This window comes from Hevea brasiliensis, unplaced genomic scaffold, assembly GCF_030052815.1.
Source record: "Hevea brasiliensis isolate MT/VB/25A 57/8 unplaced genomic scaffold, ASM3005281v1 Scaf7, whole genome shotgun sequence".
Classification (NCBI taxonomy): Eukaryota; Viridiplantae; Streptophyta; class Magnoliopsida; order Malpighiales; family Euphorbiaceae; genus Hevea; species Hevea brasiliensis.
Window position 1 is genome coordinate 984,676 of NW_026615250.1, and position 18,429 is coordinate 1,003,104.

An 18,429-nucleotide genomic window follows, 5' to 3' on the forward strand; every position below is an offset into this window, starting at 1 on the left:
ACCCTCTATCTTGTCCACACAAGCTCCTTGATCAAAGCCTCTTGATCAACTCAAAACTCTCTTTCTTCTTCCTATTGGTTCGACCAGCAACTTAGAAGAGAGGAAGTGTACGTTGTGTTTGAGTTTTTCTCTTTAGAAGTGGTGAGAAACACTTTCTCACTTATAATTCAAGATCAACAACATTTAGTGTTCTTGAATTTTGTCTAAAAAATGAAGATGAAACTAAAGAGAAAATGAGCGAGAGAGTGGCCAGCTATAATCATAAAATTGACTTTGCCTAAATTGTCCTTTATTCTTAAAATTAATTATAATTATATTTTTATTATTTAAATTAATTTAAAATTTTATATAAATTTAAAGTTCTTAATTTAAGAGTTAATATAAATTTAAAATTCTTAATCATACATATATTTAATTTCAATTAAATATAAAATTTTATAAGAAGTGATTATCTAAAATAAAAAAAATAATAAATAAAAATAAAAATAAAAAAAATATTAATCTATCTATAATTTTTTATAATCTAGCTATAATCAATATAATATATATATATATGTGTGTGTGTGTGAGAGAGAGAGAGAGAGAGAGGGAGCATTGACTTTGCTAAAAATATCCTAAACTCTTTACATTATTTACAATATTACAAATTTTAATACTACTCAAATTTTACATATAATAAAAAAATTCTATTTCTAAAAAAAATTATAAAATTATAAAATTATAAAATTATATATATATACGTGAATGTTATTTTTAAGATTAGGTTTTGATATATAAATAGAATTCTAAATATGAAATAGTCTTATATATCTAGAGTATGATTAGATATATATTTTTCCTATTATTACAATCAAATTTTAGGTAAATATAATTTGGAAAGAAAAATAATTATTGAAGCTTGAGTAACTTTTTTGCGTAGCATCAAATTAGATGATTTAATAGTAATGCTAATTAATTTTTTTATTGGATTAAAATATTATTAACTGTCCTAATCATAGTAAAAGTTTTCGATTTCATATTTATGCAATTATAATCAAGTACATATAAATTATTATATAATAAATGAAATTCATATGTTAAAAATAGTTATATATGGTAATTGCTTTAATTTAATGGTTTTTATTTATTAGTGGCATTAGATACTTGCAATTAGCTTTCACAATAAAAAGAAATTTTTGCTTTTTAGCAACTAAGGGATGTATGATATTATTGTTAAAAATTACAAGATTAAAACTAGTACATATAAAAGTGGGAAAGTGGGGGAATAATGGGATAAAAAAAAAGACATGATTATTTTGTGTTATAGACATGGTTATATATAGAATAATGCTAACAGAGTTTTTCAGAATATGATCGATTGATAAATATGCGAGATGACTATTGTACAAGGAATTTCTAAAACATTATGAATTGAACAAGTATGGTTAATTATGATTCTAACAAAAAGCAAGATAAGTAATACGCTATGTAAATGCAACGAATTCGATAGAGGGTGATGGGTACTATTTAAGATTGCTCTTAAGCTATATAAAATGCTAAAAATCATTTGACTACCCATTAGCAATGAAATGTATCCAATGTTCAATATTCAAAGAAAATTTGGGAGAAATATAATTCTTGCCAAAATAACGGGTAGGATAACATACTTGGAAGCAATTATTTTTTGTCCATAATATTGCTATTACACGCAAAAAATATGGATACACATTCTACTTAAAAAAAAAAAAAACAATTTTCAATTTGTTTATAATTTATAATGATAATAAACAAAATTGAAGGATAAACAATATCAAATGTCAGTGTATATTTATCGTAGCATATTTTCTCCCTTCAACAGATAGGAGTATTGATAACTATAAAAGTCGTTATCAAGTCAAATAAGATAAAAGAAATGAAGAGAATATATATGAAGAATATCATCTATGAGAAGATTTTACTTCTGTAAAGATTATAGAAGAATAAAACTTATATTCAGTATATTCAAAATATTCGGCACTTGCATTAAAATAATGACACCTAATATAATGATTTAAACACTACAATAAATCTGTATTATAAAGCTAATTGATCTACTGTAACAATAGTATAAAAGAATTTAAAAACGTTATAAAGTCAAATGTGACATTATATTTTTTATATTGTTACTTATACTATTTTAATTGCCCTCGTATATTTTTAATAATGTAAAAAGTATATAATGTTACATAATATATGAAAATTATGTCATTTTTAATGGGTAATGATATTTAAAGAACAATTTGATGATATTACACATAAGTCTACATAGATATATTTTCTGTATATGCATTAACCAAACATAAGAATGAACCTGTATTTCTTTATCAAGAGCTTGCACTTTTGCGTCTTGACCAATAAGAGCACCAGAACTTTGATTTTTCTATCAAAAAGCAGATTTCAAAATTAAATGCCATTAATGATTCAACTTTGAATTGGGGAGGGAGAGAAGGAGAGGTTGGGCAGTCTACTGACCTTTAGATTTTCCAGATGGCACATCGCAATATAGTGCAATTCTTTCTTCAATTTGGAAAAGAGTTCCACATAATCATCTAGCTCTGTTTTGGTAGAATAATTTGTATGAGACTCTCCAAGACCAATAACAGTGGTCTGGTACTCAGCTCTGGCTCCTGTAGAGACATCTTGAAATTCCCAGGAATCATCATCAAAATCATGATTAGCATTTGCCAAATTAGAGGTCATCACACTTTTGGTGGAACTCGATCCCTTTTCTCTGAGACTTTGTTCATCATTAACTGAAGTACTCTGCTCAGCTTGACTATATAAACTTGATATTAGATCATTGATAGAAATATTTAAATGGGGACTATTATCAGGCGTGGAGTTCTGAGTTGAAATGTCTTAATGGATCATGGGATCATCTGCTTCTGTTTCTTCATCACCAAAAAGGGACAGAGGCAGGGGTCCCTTGTGGTTTTCTGTCCTACCCTTGTTTCCCTGAGCATAAAGAAGGAAACACATCAGTGAAAGAGCAAAACTATGTGTGTGCAAGCATGTTCAACCAACGACCTTCACTTTGTCATTGTCATGCATTGAATCAAACATAATAAGTTGGTATATAAGAAATAGAAGTCCAATTGAAGAAATTAAAACTACCAGGCAATCGAAAAATGGAGAAACATTGCATTTGGTAAATAAAACAGACACAGTAGGAAATACTTCTCATGTTTTTAGATGGTTAAGATGTATTTTTTAGAGCAGAATAATATGCATGTGATTCGCTCTTAAATGCAAGGGACAATTTACTGAATTTCACTGGATAGAATTCCATCAAAATACTAAGCATATGAAATGAATCATCCACCTGGACCTCATCACCAAATACCAATGGTTCCACAGCAAGAGCAAGTTCAGCAACCTTGGGCTCTTCCTACAACAAAAATAAACACTCAGTTGAAAATTCTAACCAAAGTCAATATTGATAAAGAAAACAAGATATACCTTTGATCCAGCTTCTGAAAATGCATCCTTAAATGCCCAGGAGTGTTCATCAGAACCAGCTTTTGCATCAACTTGGGGATAATGCAACTTGTTTTCAATATCATTCTGCTTATTTTTATAGCTTGAGTTGAAATCAAATCCAAAGTCTGATTGACCATGTATACCATTGCCAAAACCAAATATGTATAGAGCTCCCTCAAAATTTTCTGGCATTCTCTCATCATCCTAAAAATTACAAAATGTCAGAACCATAACCAAATGAATATTCTTAACAGTTATGCATATAGATGTTCAAATGGTCCTCATCAAGCAATTATATATCAAACAGAAATAAGGGAAGTGAACCATTTCAAAGGCATGCATCCACTCACACAGTGGAAAAAGTTAAGCACCCAATGGTGCAGAAATTGATAAATACAATCTAATTATACAGCTTAAAAAGTTTATTTTGAAATGCAAATACAATTTAAATATGTGTACATGTATACACACATAAATATTCGTTATATTCAGAAAGTAAAATATCCACCTGAATGTCCAGGACATCACCAGCCTTTTACTCAATCTTTATAATACAGAAGACTCTAGTCCCTCATAATTTGCAAATCAGTGAGAGAACAGTATAAGTTCACAATACAGTTGAATGTTCGGAAAATGGTGACATTCACATTACAAAAAAACCAATCATTGATATTTCATTGTTAATTTGAGTCTCAGAAAAACCAGAGAACAAAACTATATCAGTTTAAGATAAAAAGATTCCTCTTAATTTTATGTTTTTAGGAAACCAAACAGAAAGCAAAATAAAGGATTGAAAATCTAACAAATCACAAGACTGTACTTGTGCCTTAATATTCTCATCTCCAGGCCTGGATCCTGATTCTGCAGTCTTGAATTCCCATCCATCATTGCCCCCAAGATCATCATTTTCTTCAAATAAATCCATATTCATTTGCTTTGCGTCCAAATTCACTCCATTTAAATTTGGATTCAAACCTTTGTCCAAACTCAATGTTACTCAATGTTCAATGTGTTCCAGCTAGATTTGTTCCCATTAAAATTCAATATCGGTCCACTTTCAGTTCTAATCTGAAGAAAATGGATTCATATTGTTATAACTAGACTGCAGATTAGAAATCAATAGCTCTCTGCAGCTTTCAGATTGTTTACAAAATTATGAATTACATATGAAGCAGGAATGAAAAAAAAAAATCAAAATTCTAAATTTAGGTACATTGTTTGCCAGAAGAATAAACAAAGGCTTCCGCTAAATTAACACTAAAACACAGTTAGTTTTATTAAGTATCAAAAGTTCAATTTATTTCTATTTCCTTAGTTTTCTCAGCAACAAAAAAGAAGATACAAATAACAAACTCAAAGTTCAACAGAATCACCAGAATCAAGCAGTTACTTTAGGATGTCTGACCTGCAATTCTAGTTCTGTACCCTCGAAGGCCCATCCATCAGCATTCCCAGAATCCATCTTTTCATCAATTAAGTTTGCGGTAAAATGTTTCTCATCTGATTTCACCTCACTTGGATTCATCCCACTGGAATCTGAACTTGACACATCTCAGCTTAAACCAGTCCCATTAAAATTCAGGATTGGCATAGATTCAGTCTTGATCTGGCCATCCAAACATTTCCAATGATGTCACCAAATAAACACTCAGAACCAAGAAGCATAACAATACTATTGCTCCATTTATACATATACATAAACGAAAGTGAGGAAATTTAATATCGTAATTTATTCGTTGTTTACTAAGAATGTAAAGTTTTCTGATCTAAACATCAATTGAACAGCATAAGTTATCATTATTATTATTATTATTATTATTATATATATATATATATATATATATATATATATATATATATATATATATATATATTTTACTCTCTTATCTCCAACCTGAGGCATGGAATTTGCAACCTTGAATTCCCACCCATCCTCTTCATCATCCCCATCACCATCTACGACTTCTCTATTTTCACCAACTAGACCCGGATTCATAGAATTTGTACTTGAATTAACACTATTAAAATTAGAGTTCCACCCATTAAATTCCAAGCTCAATTCATTCCAATTTGAATTGGATCCATTAAGATTAGGTACTGGCCCTTTGTTAGTGTCACGACCCAAAATTCTGAATCGTGACCGGCGCATAATTTAAGTATTCTTAAATCATGCAAGCCTTATCAGAGTATCTTGAATGAATATTTTGTCACTTACTAATCCCAAAAAATAGGGAAAATCCAAATAAATAAAATGCTGAATAAACATCGTAAATATCCCATAGGTAAACTGCGGAGTCGCTACAGATTTCAAATAAAAACTTAAAACTGTTCAATAAATTAAACTAATTATTAGCCCGAGAAAACATGAATTCGGGCATACCATGAGAACAAATCAAAGTTGTCCCTCTCCAGAAAATGGACTGAATATTTGGATCAGCTGCAGAATTCTACTGATCTGAAATAGATAACAGACAGAGAAAACGTGGTTTGAGCTAGATGCTCAGTGAATGATAATTATAGCACACAACGGAATAGGAACAGGCAAACGCTTGATTAGTTTCACAATAATTTTCTATTCAATAAAATCATGCTCATGCTGTCAAAATCATTAATAAAGTAACTTCATAAAACATATATATAAAAGAAATTCATTTAATAAAAATTTTATGGTACAGTGCACCAGGGTAATGATACCCCACATCATCAAAGGCCAGATGGTAAGCGCGCTACCAGATATTAGATACCTTCCTCCTCCTTCACAGATATCAATGCATATGATACTAATGCAAACCATAAACTGCAATGATGCATGACTCGACAATGCAACCTAATACCGTGATAGTCCACACGGCGGGGCCAGATAACAGAAACAGATACTGGGCACAGGTACCAATTCAAAATAGAAAATCAATTTATACAAATCAATCAAAATCAATAAAAAATTTCAGATAGCAAATAATAACTGATAGTGCAATTCCAATAGTGTATTTCAATAGTTTCAGAGAGTCAATAAAATCAAATCAATCTCAAATCAATTCAGTATAACCCATCGATAAATTTTATAGTCAAATATTAATCAATATAAATACATTAAAGGCCTGTTCCCGGAATCCTAATGGGTCTAATGCAGAGATAGTTGACAAAATCAATTATTTAATCAAAATTGAAATAAAAATTTAATAATAAAATAAAACTGTAAAAAATCACATATAAAATAATTGTTAAAATATTGATTTAAAATTTCATTTAATAACAAACTTAATGCTAAGAAATTTTAAAAGGGACTAAAACGGTGCCATGTACTATAATTACCACTCACCTGGAACCTCCAAGACAATAGTTATTTTCAATGGAAGAGAGACAATTTCAACTGACTGATTGAATATTTGAATCTCCTATATACCCAAAATATAAAAGAAAAATATTAAATAATAATAAAATATAATAACTTATATATATATATAGATGAACAGTGAGGCACCGAAGATGAACAGGGATGCTTCCAAAAAAAAAAAAAGTATATATATATATATATATATATAAACGTGAACGGTACGTCGTGGGATGAGAGGCTATATATAATAATAATAATAATAATAATAATAATAATAATAATAATCAATTATTATCCAACAACAATTATGATCAATCCAATTCAATACTAATGATCAAGGAAATAAATTTCTAGGGTAGTTGTAACAAATCAATGAAAGAAAACAAAATCAAATTCACCCATTATTGAATAAGGAATGAGAATTTTTACCTTGAAAACAGAATCGAACGTGATGCATAGAGAAGTAAAAATTTAGGGATTCTCTGTTGAGAGTATTTGATAGAAAAAAGAGGTGACAAACATGTTCTAAGAGCAAAGTTTAGCAGAAGAGATGATTAGGGTATATATATATTTCAAGAGTTCTATTAGGTGTAGAATGGGATAAGAGTTATTATTGAACTGGGTTGTGTGAAAACCCATATACATTTATTATTTTTTATTATTTTATTTTAATTAGCTAACAATAATTTAATATATTGTAAAAAAAAATATATATATATATTTTATTAGATGGTCTATTTATTTATTTTTAGATATATATATTATTTTTGAAATTAAATATATATCTGCAATCTGAACAATCCAGTTCAATAATAACTCTTATCCCATTCTACACCTAATAGAACTCTTGAAATATATATATACCCTAATCATCTCTTCTGCTAAACTTTGCTCTCAAAACCTGTTTGTCACATCTTTTTTCTATCAAATACTCTCAACAGAGAATCCCTAAATTTTTACTTCTCTATGCATCACGTTCGATTCTGTTTTCAAGGTAAAAATTCTCATTCCTTATTCAATAATTGGTGAATTTGATTTTATTTTCTTTCATTGATTTGTTACAACTACCCTAAAAATTTATTTCCTTGATCATTAGTATTGAATTGGATTGATCATAATTGCTGTTGGATAATAATTGATTATTATTATTATTATTATTATACATAGCCTCTCGTCCCACGATGTCCCGTTCACCTCGTCCCGTTCACGTTTATATATATATATATATATAAGTTATTATATTTTATTATTATTTAATATTTTTCTTTTATATTTTGGGTATGTAGGAGATTCAAATATTCAATCAGTCAGTTGAAATTGTCTCTCTTCCATTGAAAATAACTATTGTCTTGGAGGTTCCAGGTGAGTGATAATTATAGTACATGGCACCGTTTTAGTCCCTTTTAAAATTTCTTAGCATTAAGTTTGTTATTAAATGAAATTTTAAATCAATATTTTAACAATTATTTTATATGTGATTTTCTACAGTTTTATTTTATTATTGAATTTTTATTTCGATTTTGATTAAATAATTGATTTTGTCAATTATCTCTGCATTAGACCCATTAGGATTCCGGGAACAGACCTTTGATGTATTTATATTGATTGATATTTGACTATAAAATTTATCGATGGGTTATACTGAATTGATTTGAGATTGATTTGATTTTATTGACTCTCTGAAACTATTGAAATACACTATTGGAATTGCACTATCAGTTATTATTTGCTATCTGAAATTTTTTATTGATTTTGATTGATTTGTACAAATTGATTTTCTATTTTGAATTGGTACCTGTGCCCAATATCTGTTTCTGTTATCTGGCCCCGCCGTGTGGACTATCACGGTATTAGGTTGCATTGTCGAGTCATGCATCATTGCAGTTTATGGTTTGCATTTGTATCATATGCATTGATATCTGTGAAGGAGGAGGAAGGTATCTAATATCTAGTAGCGCGCTTACCATCTGGCCTTTGGTGATGTGGGGTATCATTACCCTGGTGCACTGTACCATAAAATTTTTATTGAATGAATTTCTTTTATATATATGTTTTATGAAATTATTTTATTAATGATTTTGACAGCATGAGCATGACTTTATTGAATAGAAAATCATTGTGAAACTAATCAAGCGTCTGCCTGTTCCTATTCCGTTATGTGCTATAATTATCATTCACTGAGCATCTAGCTCAAACCACGTTTTCTCATGCATTATATCCTTTTGGATCGGTATAATTCGCGGTGATCCAAATATTCAGTCCATTTTCTGGAGAGGGACAACTTTGATTTGTTCTCATGGTATGCCCGAATTCATGTTTTCTCGGACTAATAATTAGTTTAATTTATTGAACAGTCTAAGTTTTTATTTGAAATTTGTAGCGACTCCGCAGTTTACCTATGGGATATTTACGATGTTTATTCAGCATTTTGTTTATTTGGATTTTCCCTATTTTTGGGATTAGTAAGTGACAAAATATTCATTCAAGATACTCTGATAAGGCTTGCATGATTTAAGAATACTTAAATTATGCGCCGGTCACGGTTCAGAATTTTGGGTCGTGACAAAGTTGGTATCAGAGCTCGGTTGAGGTCTAGTAAACTTGCGGAGTATAGGATCCTTAACGTCTTTTCAGTTTATCATTACTTCAGATATCTGCGTCCTTCATACTTTTTCACCTGTCTTAATTTGGCTCACATTTTCAAATTTAATGCTTGTTTATTAAAATGAATAGGTGCCTGGGTCTATTAGACGTAAGAGGAGAACTAAGGCCAAGGGTCTTAATGGTGCAAACCTTGATCCAACAGGGGAGGTGCCACCTCAAACTATTAATCAGACATCTGAACAGACGCCTATGGCTAAGACTGAGCCACAACCATTCCAATTAGCTACTGCAGCTCAAGCACCTAGGGTTGGTCAAGTTACTGTGGCAGATCTGGCAGCGGGATTGCATGCAGTGAATCGTACTGTTAATACTATAGCTGAGTATCTTACAACTCAACCACAGCAACCAGTGGTTGGCTCTACTTCAGCACCAGCTCAGGATAGGGCTCGATTCCTTGACTCTACAGATTTTCTCAAGTTAAAACCAAAGGAGTTCACTGGAGAGGATGCATTAGCTGATCCCTTAGATTTTCTAGATGACATGAAGAGGTGTTATGACACTATGGGTTGCAGTAGTGCTAGGATGGTGATGTTGGCAGGAAATCAGCTTAAGGGAGTTGCTCGTGAGTGGTATATCTCTAAGAAGAATGGGCGACCTGAAGGTTCTATCCTCTGGCCTGAATTTCACTCTCTCTTCTTAGAGCGATTTCTCCCTCCTAGTGTTCAAGAGGCTAAGGCTTTGGAGTTTGAAATCTTGAAGCAAGGTAAAATGACAGTTACAGAGTATGAGATGAAGTTTACCAAATTATCCCGTTTTGGTAAACACTTGATTCCAAATGAGGAGAAGAAGGCTTGCAGGTTTGAAAGGGGCTTACGAGACAGGCTAATTGATTGTGTAGCTCCTTTACGACTACCTAAATATGAGGAGGTGGTTGATCGGGCTAGACAGATGGATGAACGCTGGGCTCGTGAGCAGCGCAAGCGATTTAAGAAAGATAGTCAAGGTAATCAATTTAACAGAGGACAGAGTCATCAGGGTTCTTATCAGGATAATAAGCAGGGTTCTCAGTCTACAGTTAGTAATAGGGCATATCAATCTGGAGTTGGTCAAGGACGTGAGCAGAGGACACATGCAGGGAATGCTCGGTATAACCAGATTAGCACTGAGCCTATTACCACTCTGTCAGCATTGTGGTAAGCCACATGAGGGCACTTGTCATTGGGTCACTGGAGCATGCTTTGGTTGTGGACAGCTGGGACACCGTAGACAGGACTGTCCTACTAGTGAGACAACTCGAGTCTTTGGTCAAGCAACACATTCTGCTCCCTCTCAGGTTCAACCAGTTTCACAGTATAGTGGTAGAAGTCAGGGTTTTGGTGGTCGTGGACAGGGTGGTAGAGGTTCTGGTGGTAGAGGATTTGCTCAAACTCAGGGACAGATATCTGGTGGTAGAGGTCAAGCTAGAGTTTTTGCTTTGACTCAGCAGGATGCTCAGGCATCTAATGCAGTAGTGACAGGTACACTTCCTATTTGCTCATTTGATGCTAGAGTACTGTTTGATCCTAGTTCCAGTCATTCCTTTATTTCTCCATACTTTTCCATGAGATTTAGTACACCACCTACTTTGTTAGAGTATCCTTTATCTGTATCAACACCTATGGGGGATGCAATAGACACTGATATGGTGTATAGGGGATGTACAGTTCACATTGGAGATAGGGAATTAGCTGCAGATCTTGTTTCTTTGGATATGTTTGAGTTTGATGTGATTTTAGGCATAGATTGGTTAGCCACTTATCACGTTTCATTGGATTGTTATAATAAAGTTGTACTCTTTAAAATTCCTGGGGAGGCAGAATTTCAATTTCAGGGAGATCGCAGTATGGCCTCTAGTAATCTTATCTCTGTAGTGAGTGCTAGACGATTATTGCGAAAGAGGTGTAAAGGGTATCTAGCTTATGTTAGAGATGTTCAGGTAGAAGGTGCAGGTTTGGAGAATGTTGCAGTGGTTAAGGAGTTTCCTGATGTGTTTCTAGAAGATTTATCAGGTTTACCCTCGGAGCGAGAGGTAGAGTTTGGTATAGACTTAGTTCCTGGAACTGAGCCCATATCTATGCCACCTTATCGTATGGCACCTGCAGAACTTAAGGAGTTGAAGGAGCAACTACAAGACCTACTAGATAAGGGGTTCATTCGCCCTAGTGTTTCTCCATGGGGTGCTCCTGTGTTATTTGTACGGAAGAAGGATGGGTCTTTGAGAATGTGCATTGATTATAGGCAATTGAATAAGGTAATTGTGCGTAATAAGTATCCTCTTCCACGCATAAATGACCTGTTTGACCAACTTCAAGGTGCAAAGTATTTTTCCAAGATTGATCTTCGATCTGGGTATCATCAATTGAGGGTCAAGAAAGAAGACATACTCAAGACGGCCTTTAGGACTAGGTATGGACACTATGAATTTCTTGTAATGTCTTTTGGTCTTATCAATGCTCCGCCGCTTTTATGGATCTCATGAACAGAGTTTTCAAGCCTTTCTTAGATTAATTTGTTATAGTGTTCATCGATGACATTCTAGTGTACTCAAAGAGTAAGGAGGAGCATGAACAGCATTTGAGAATTGTCCTTCCGACCTTACGAGAACACAAGCTATATGCCAAGTTCTCAAAATGTGAGTTTTGGTTAGATAGTGTGGCTTTCCTAGGCCATACAGTATCTAAGGATGGGGTGTGCGTTGATAAGAAAAAAGTTGAGGCAGTGCTTCATAGGCCTAGACCCACAACTGTGTCAAAGATTCGTAGTTTCTTGGGTTTAGCAGGGTATTATAGACGGTTTGTTCAAGACTTCTCTCTTATTGCAGCACCTTTAACTAAGTTGACACAGAAGAATGTGAAATTTCAGTGGTCTGAAGCTTGTGAAAAAAGTTTTCAGGAGCTTAAGACTCGTTTAACTACAGCACCAGTGTTAGCCCTTCCATCCGGATCAGGGGTTATGTAGTATATTGTGATGCTTCTAGGATTGGTTTAGGATGTGTTTTGATGCAACATGGACGGGTTATTGCATATGCTTCTCGTCAGTTGAAAAGGCACGAGCAGAATTATCCAACTCATGATTTGGAAATGGTTGCAGTAATTTTTGCTTTGAAAATCTGGAGGCACTATCTGTATGGTGAGACTTGTGAAATCTTCACTGACCACAAAAGTCTCAAATACATCTTTGACCAACGTGATCTTAATCTTAGGCAAAGAAGATGGGTAGAATTGATGAAGGATTATGATTGCACCATACAGTATCACCCTGGAAAGGCTAATGTGGTGGCTGATGCTCTAAGCAGGAAGTCTTCTGGTAGTTTAGCCCATATATCTACCAAGATGAGGCCTTTGATTGGTGAATTGCATGAGTTGCTAGATCAGGGAGTAGAGTTTGAAATCATAGCTGGATCATTCTTAGCACATTTTCGAGTTAGGCCTATCTTGATTGATCGAATTAAGGCTGCTCAAAAGAGGGATTCTCAGCTGTGTGAGATTATAGATAATATTCATCAAGACCAAGCTCAAGGATTCATGTTGAATGATGATGGAGTTCTTCGTTATGGCACTAGACTTTGTGTCCCCAATGTTGATGAGTTGAGAAGAGAAATCATGGAGGAGGCACACCATTCTGCTTACACAGTACACCCAGGTTCAACTAAGATGTACCGTGATTTAAGGGAGCATTATTGGTGGGGTGGCATGAAGAGGGATATTGCAAACTTTGTTGCTAAATGTTTGACTTGTCAGCAGGTTAAGGCAGAACATCAGAGATCATCTGGGTTACTTCAGCCATTGCCTATTCCCGAGTGGAAATGGGAGCATATTGCCATGGACTTTGTTGTGGGTTTACCTAGTACACGAGGTGGTTACAATGCAATCTGAGTGATAGTGGACAGATTGACAAAATCTGCTCATTTCCTTCCTGTGAAGACTACATATGACTTTGCTAAACTTACACAATTGTATATAAACAAGATTGTTAGTCTTCATGGAGTTCCAGTTTCCATTGTCTCTGATCGTGGTACTCAGTTTACTTCTCGATTTTGGAAGAAATTCCAAGAAGCTTTAGGAACACAAGTAGACTTTAGTACTGCTTTTCACCCTCAGACGGATGGATAGTCAGAAAGGACCATACAGACATTAGAGGACATGCTTCGTGCATGCGTTATGGATTTTGGTGGCTGTTGGGATCATCATTTGCCTTTAGTGGAGTTTGCTTATAATAACAGTTATCAGGCAAGTATAGAGATGGCTCCATATGAGGCATTATATGGTCGAAAGTGTAGGTCACCGGTTTGTTGGGACGAAGTTGGAGAAAAAAGGCTTACTAGACCAGAGTTGATACAATTAACTTCAGAGAAGGTTCAACTAATTCATGATCGACTTTTGACTGCTCAAAGTCGAAAGAGAAGTTATGCTGACCCTAAGCGTAAAGATGTAGAATTTATGATTGGTGATCATGTATTTCTGAGAGTTTCCCCTATGAAAGGAATCATGAGGTTTGGGAAGAAAGGGAAGCTTAGCCCTCGTTTTGTTGGTTCATTTGAAATTTTGGAGAGAATTGGAGCAGTTGCTTACCGTTTAACCCTTCCACCTGGTTTTGCACATGTCCATCCAGTTTTCCATATTTCTATGCTTAGGAAGTATGTACCAGATCCATCTCATGTTTTCCAACCTCAAACCATGCAATTTAGGGATGATATGTCATATGAGGAGCAACCAGTAAAGATTTTAGATCGACAAATTAGGAAACTCCAGTCTAAGGAAGTGGCTTTAGTCAAAGTCTTGTGGCATAATCACTCAAGTAGTGAGGCCACATGGAAGGCAGAATCTGAAATGCGAGCCAAATATCCTCACTTATTTGATTCTTCAGGTTAGAATTTTGTCTATTCAAATTCGGGGACCGAATTTTCTCTTCTGCTAAACTTTTCTCTCAAAACCTGTTTGTTACCTCTTTTTTCTATCAAATACTCTCAACAGAGAATTCCTAAATTTTTACTTCTATATGCATCACGTTCGATTCTGTTTTCAAGGTAAAAATTCTCATTCCTTATTCAATAATGGGTGAATTTGATTTTATTTTCTTTCATTGATTTGTTACAACTACCCTAGAAATTTATTTCCTTGATCATTAGTATTAAATTGGATTGATCATAATTGTTGTTGGATAATAATTGATTATTATTATTATTATTATTATTATTATTATATATAGCCTCTCGTCCCACGACATCCCGCTCACCTCGTCTCGTTCGCGTTTATATATATATATATTAAATTATTGTTAGCTAATTAAAATAAAATAATAATAAATAATAAATGTATATGGGTTTTCACAGTTAGTCTTGAAATGGTTCGGCTGGATCAATAAATTTGCAAAAATGAACCATCAAACCTATGCCCACAATTGCATTCAAATTTCCATAAAAAACAGGAGAGAAAAGCACAAACAGTTATTTTAATTCTAAATACCATAAAATTAAGGAACAGCGCCAAATAAACTTCACTACTAGCCGACTTGATATCAATGTTAAGAATCATAATTTTACCTTAGAAATCTCATCACCCAGCGGAGTTTTGGGTTCTGCATCCTTGAATTCCCGCCCATTATCATCATCATCATCACCACCATTATCAAATCCCCAATTGTCAGCAACCAAAACGGAATTACCTCCGTTTGAGCTCCATTTTACCTCTTTTGAAACCAAATTCGTCCCATCTTTATTTGAATTCGTTACGTTTGTATTCAAATTCAATGGATCCCAATGTGAATTCAATTTCATCTCATCTTTACCATTTGCGTTCAAGTCATTCCCATTCGGATATACCCAATTGCAACTCGAATCTGGTGGATGTGCATTCCGATTAGGTTCGACTACACCTAAATTCAGTAAACACAAATTCAAATCTGAATTTGTGTCGTTCTTATTCGTTTCGTCTACAGAATTCGACCCGCTCAAATCTGGTGTAAACCCATTTTTAGGATCACTCCGTACAAATTAGCAACCAAGTCATTCACATTTACACCAGATCCATTCTTTACAGAATCAACATTTTTACTAGAGAAAAAGCAAGCACCACCATCGCCAAAAGATGGATCCCCCGCCGCACCTGATTTTTCTTCCTCTCCCTCTAGGTCTCCGAAGATCGAAAGAGGCAAAGCTCCTTTTGGCTTTTCCCACTGAGCCATGTCCGAGTTAACCCGACCAGGAGCTGAACCAGGTTGATTCAATTCACATTCGTTGTTTTTCATTTTTTGTTCTGTAGAGAAATCGAACAGGTCAAGGGGCTTCGAGATTTGGGGGAGCGACAGGGTGTGGGCTAGCCCACCGGAGTTATCAAAATCTCCCCAGTCGTCATCATCGGTGGCAGCAGCTACAGCTGAATCTCGCCCGTCGATCACAGTGGGATTAGAATGGACTTTAGGATTCAATGACTGGAACTTGAACTCGCCGAAGCCCACGTCATCGTCGTCCACCATCATTGAGAGCTGGAGAACGCTCTCTTCCTTTTGAGGCCTCCAAGTGCGCACGTTAAATTTGTGCTCGCATATGGCTCACCTTAGATTTCGATGGAAAAAAAAGGCTGCATCTGCGTTGGCCTGGACCCGGCCTATGGCTGATGATGAGAGAGCTCGAGCACAATTAATGACTCCCATCGGCCAAACCGAACCCAAACTCACCCTTTTAAGTCATGCCTTCCGCGTCAATGCTGTGACCACTACTTTAATATTTATAATGTGCGTAAGAGCTCGAGAATGAGTGTTGTTTACCATTAAATTAAAATTTTTACGTCTTATATATACATTTTAATTAATATACATATTTATTGGAACAAATATTTAATCTAATAGATTAAATGCATCCATCTTAATGATAATGAGAATCTTAATAATAATGAATTACTTTCAGAAATTATAAATCCAATTAAATATTAAATTTTACTCCTTTAATTTTTTCTCTAATCTCAAAGCAAACTCACTCTTGCTATCACTAAATGATCACCACAATTAATTAATTAATTAATTAATTTATAAATTTGCTCTGGCCACCTCGCTTCACCCTCACCTTAAAAAGATTTATCAAACCAACCATGAAATGGGCATTTCATGGGTAATCCACCATCTCATTACAGCAGAGAAATAAGAGAGAAAAGAGGATGTAGAAATATTGAAGCTGATAAAGCCTATTACAAAAGATCGAACCACTTCAATTAATACAGTAGTATACGTACATAAACAAGTGTCCCAACTAACACAGAAACCAAACAAAGACCGAAACCAACCTTAGACATATTACTGATCGCTCCGGCGACGATGTTGCCCCCTGTGGTGTCGGTGCTCAAAACAACCACCATCCAATCATCCTCTGACCCAAGACCTGCCCCTGTAAACCTCAAGTCATTTAAGTACTTTGCATACTGGGTGCGTGTATAATTGGTGATCACCAGCTTTGGAACTTTGCGCACGCAAACAGGCAAAACGACACGATCTCTAGTGTTATTAATGTCAATGTCACACTTTGATAGTAGCTCAAAGTAATTGTCTATTTGAATAGAGGTGGCTTCGAAACTTCCATTACATGGTTGGTTCTCTAGTTTATTAGCTACTTTGTCTACGAGACATCCTGCGTTTTCATTCTTGGTCAGTGCCGGTAGCCGCAAGGATGTTCTGTAACTGTTTAGACCTTAAAGAACATTGTCTTCGTCCTTGTCTGTTGCAATACACAAATTAAATAAAAACCCCAACAAGAAAAAGCTCAATGATATTGGAATAGTCTCGTCTCTAGAACTCAGAGAGCACAGGTGAAGAAATTTTCAAAAGTGAGAGTAATTCAAGTACGTACCATAAGAGAGAACATGCGAAGAAAGCAAGAATATTGCATGAAGCAGAACAAAGAGGAGGAGCCTGAAGAGTTTCAGAGAGGCCATAGCTATAGCTGACATATCTGACAATATTTTTTAGGTGCCTATTTTGTGTTTATAACACATTCCAACAATAAACTGGTTCGATCTGCACGTGGCACCCATGCAAGTTTCGGTGCATCTTGTTTCGTGCTCATTTGGCATTATAATTAGAAGGTCTAAATATTTTATTAATTTAATGTTTTTATGATTAATATAATATCAAAGTTAAAGTCTTGAATATTTAATTTTTTTTCTAGTGCTTAATAGGATTGCATTTTCTGTTGTGATAAGACTTTGATTATATACTTCAATGGAAACTCAAAGTAAGAGAATTATTAATATAACATATACTATTTTTCATAATTCTCATAATCACGTAAAATTTATTTTTTATATTAAAAAAAAATATTTTTATATAAAAATTTATTTTTTTAATACTTCTGATTTATCTAATTATTAGTCTCAAACTAATGGTAATGTGCATTGTTGCTGTTTTCGTAAAATAAAAATTACTTTAGTGGCACTTGCTTATTTGATGTTAGCGTTGCTATAAATTTCAAATGTCAAGCTAATTAGTATCTGTGAAATTAATTTTATTTAACAAATTATAAATTATATTCAATACATTAAAAAATAATATATACATATTCATATAAATGTAAAAATTTATTATTTTATAGGTGAATATATATATATATATATAATCTTCATTTGCGTAGTGACAGTGGTATGCGCGCAAATGAAATTTTAGGTCGCTAAAAGTATATTATGTAGTTATCATCTTAATTAGTCACAGAAAAATTTTAAAATTCAAAAAGATAATTTTCTTTTATTATAAAAATTATATTTTCAAAAATAACAAAATTTTATACTTTTCAATTAAACAAAATAATTAAATCATATATATAAAAAACATATCATATCACAATAATTACTATAAAAATATAATGATTTCCAACAAGTTGACAGAAAGATAGTGCTCTTTACTAGTCAGAAGATTTTACGCTCTAGTTTTTTTTTTTCTTTTTATTATTAATAAATATTATTTTAATAATA

The 18,429-nt window shown here is 33.6% G+C and overlaps 1 protein-coding gene and 1 pseudogene across 6 annotated transcripts; both read right to left on the reverse strand.

Moving 5' to 3' along the window:
- Nucleotides 1-2,210: 2,210 nt before the first annotated feature.
- Nucleotides 2,211-15,251, reverse strand: LOC110660243 (uncharacterized). 6 transcript variants are annotated; one of them, XM_058142708.1, is made up of 8 exons: nt 15,018-15,155; nt 6,818-6,893; nt 5,879-5,953; nt 4,904-5,104; nt 3,478-3,702; nt 3,341-3,406; nt 2,491-2,973; nt 2,211-2,398 (listed from the first exon to the last, which is right to left on the reverse strand). In XM_058142708.1, exons 4-7 carry the CDS (start codon nt 5,021-5,023, stop codon nt 2,878-2,880), a joined length of 507 nt encoding a protein of 168 aa, XP_057998691.1. In that variant the 5' UTR covers nt 5,024-5,104; nt 5,879-5,953; nt 6,818-6,893; nt 15,018-15,155; the 3' UTR covers nt 2,211-2,398; nt 2,491-2,877. The 6 variants fall into 6 exon arrangements, with proteins under 6 accessions (XP_057998691.1, XP_057998693.1, XP_057998692.1 ...); XM_058142710.1 differs by lacking the exon at nt 6,818-6,893 and having other exon boundaries at nt 15,018-15,140; XM_058142709.1 differs by lacking the exons at nt 5,879-5,953; nt 6,818-6,893 and having other exon boundaries at nt 15,018-15,161.
- A 1,386-nt stretch (nt 15,252-16,637) lies between these two features.
- On the reverse strand, nt 16,638-17,397 carry LOC110661986 (uncharacterized GPI-anchored protein At3g06035-like; annotated as a pseudogene).
- Between the last annotated feature and the right edge of the window lie 1,032 nt (nt 17,398-18,429).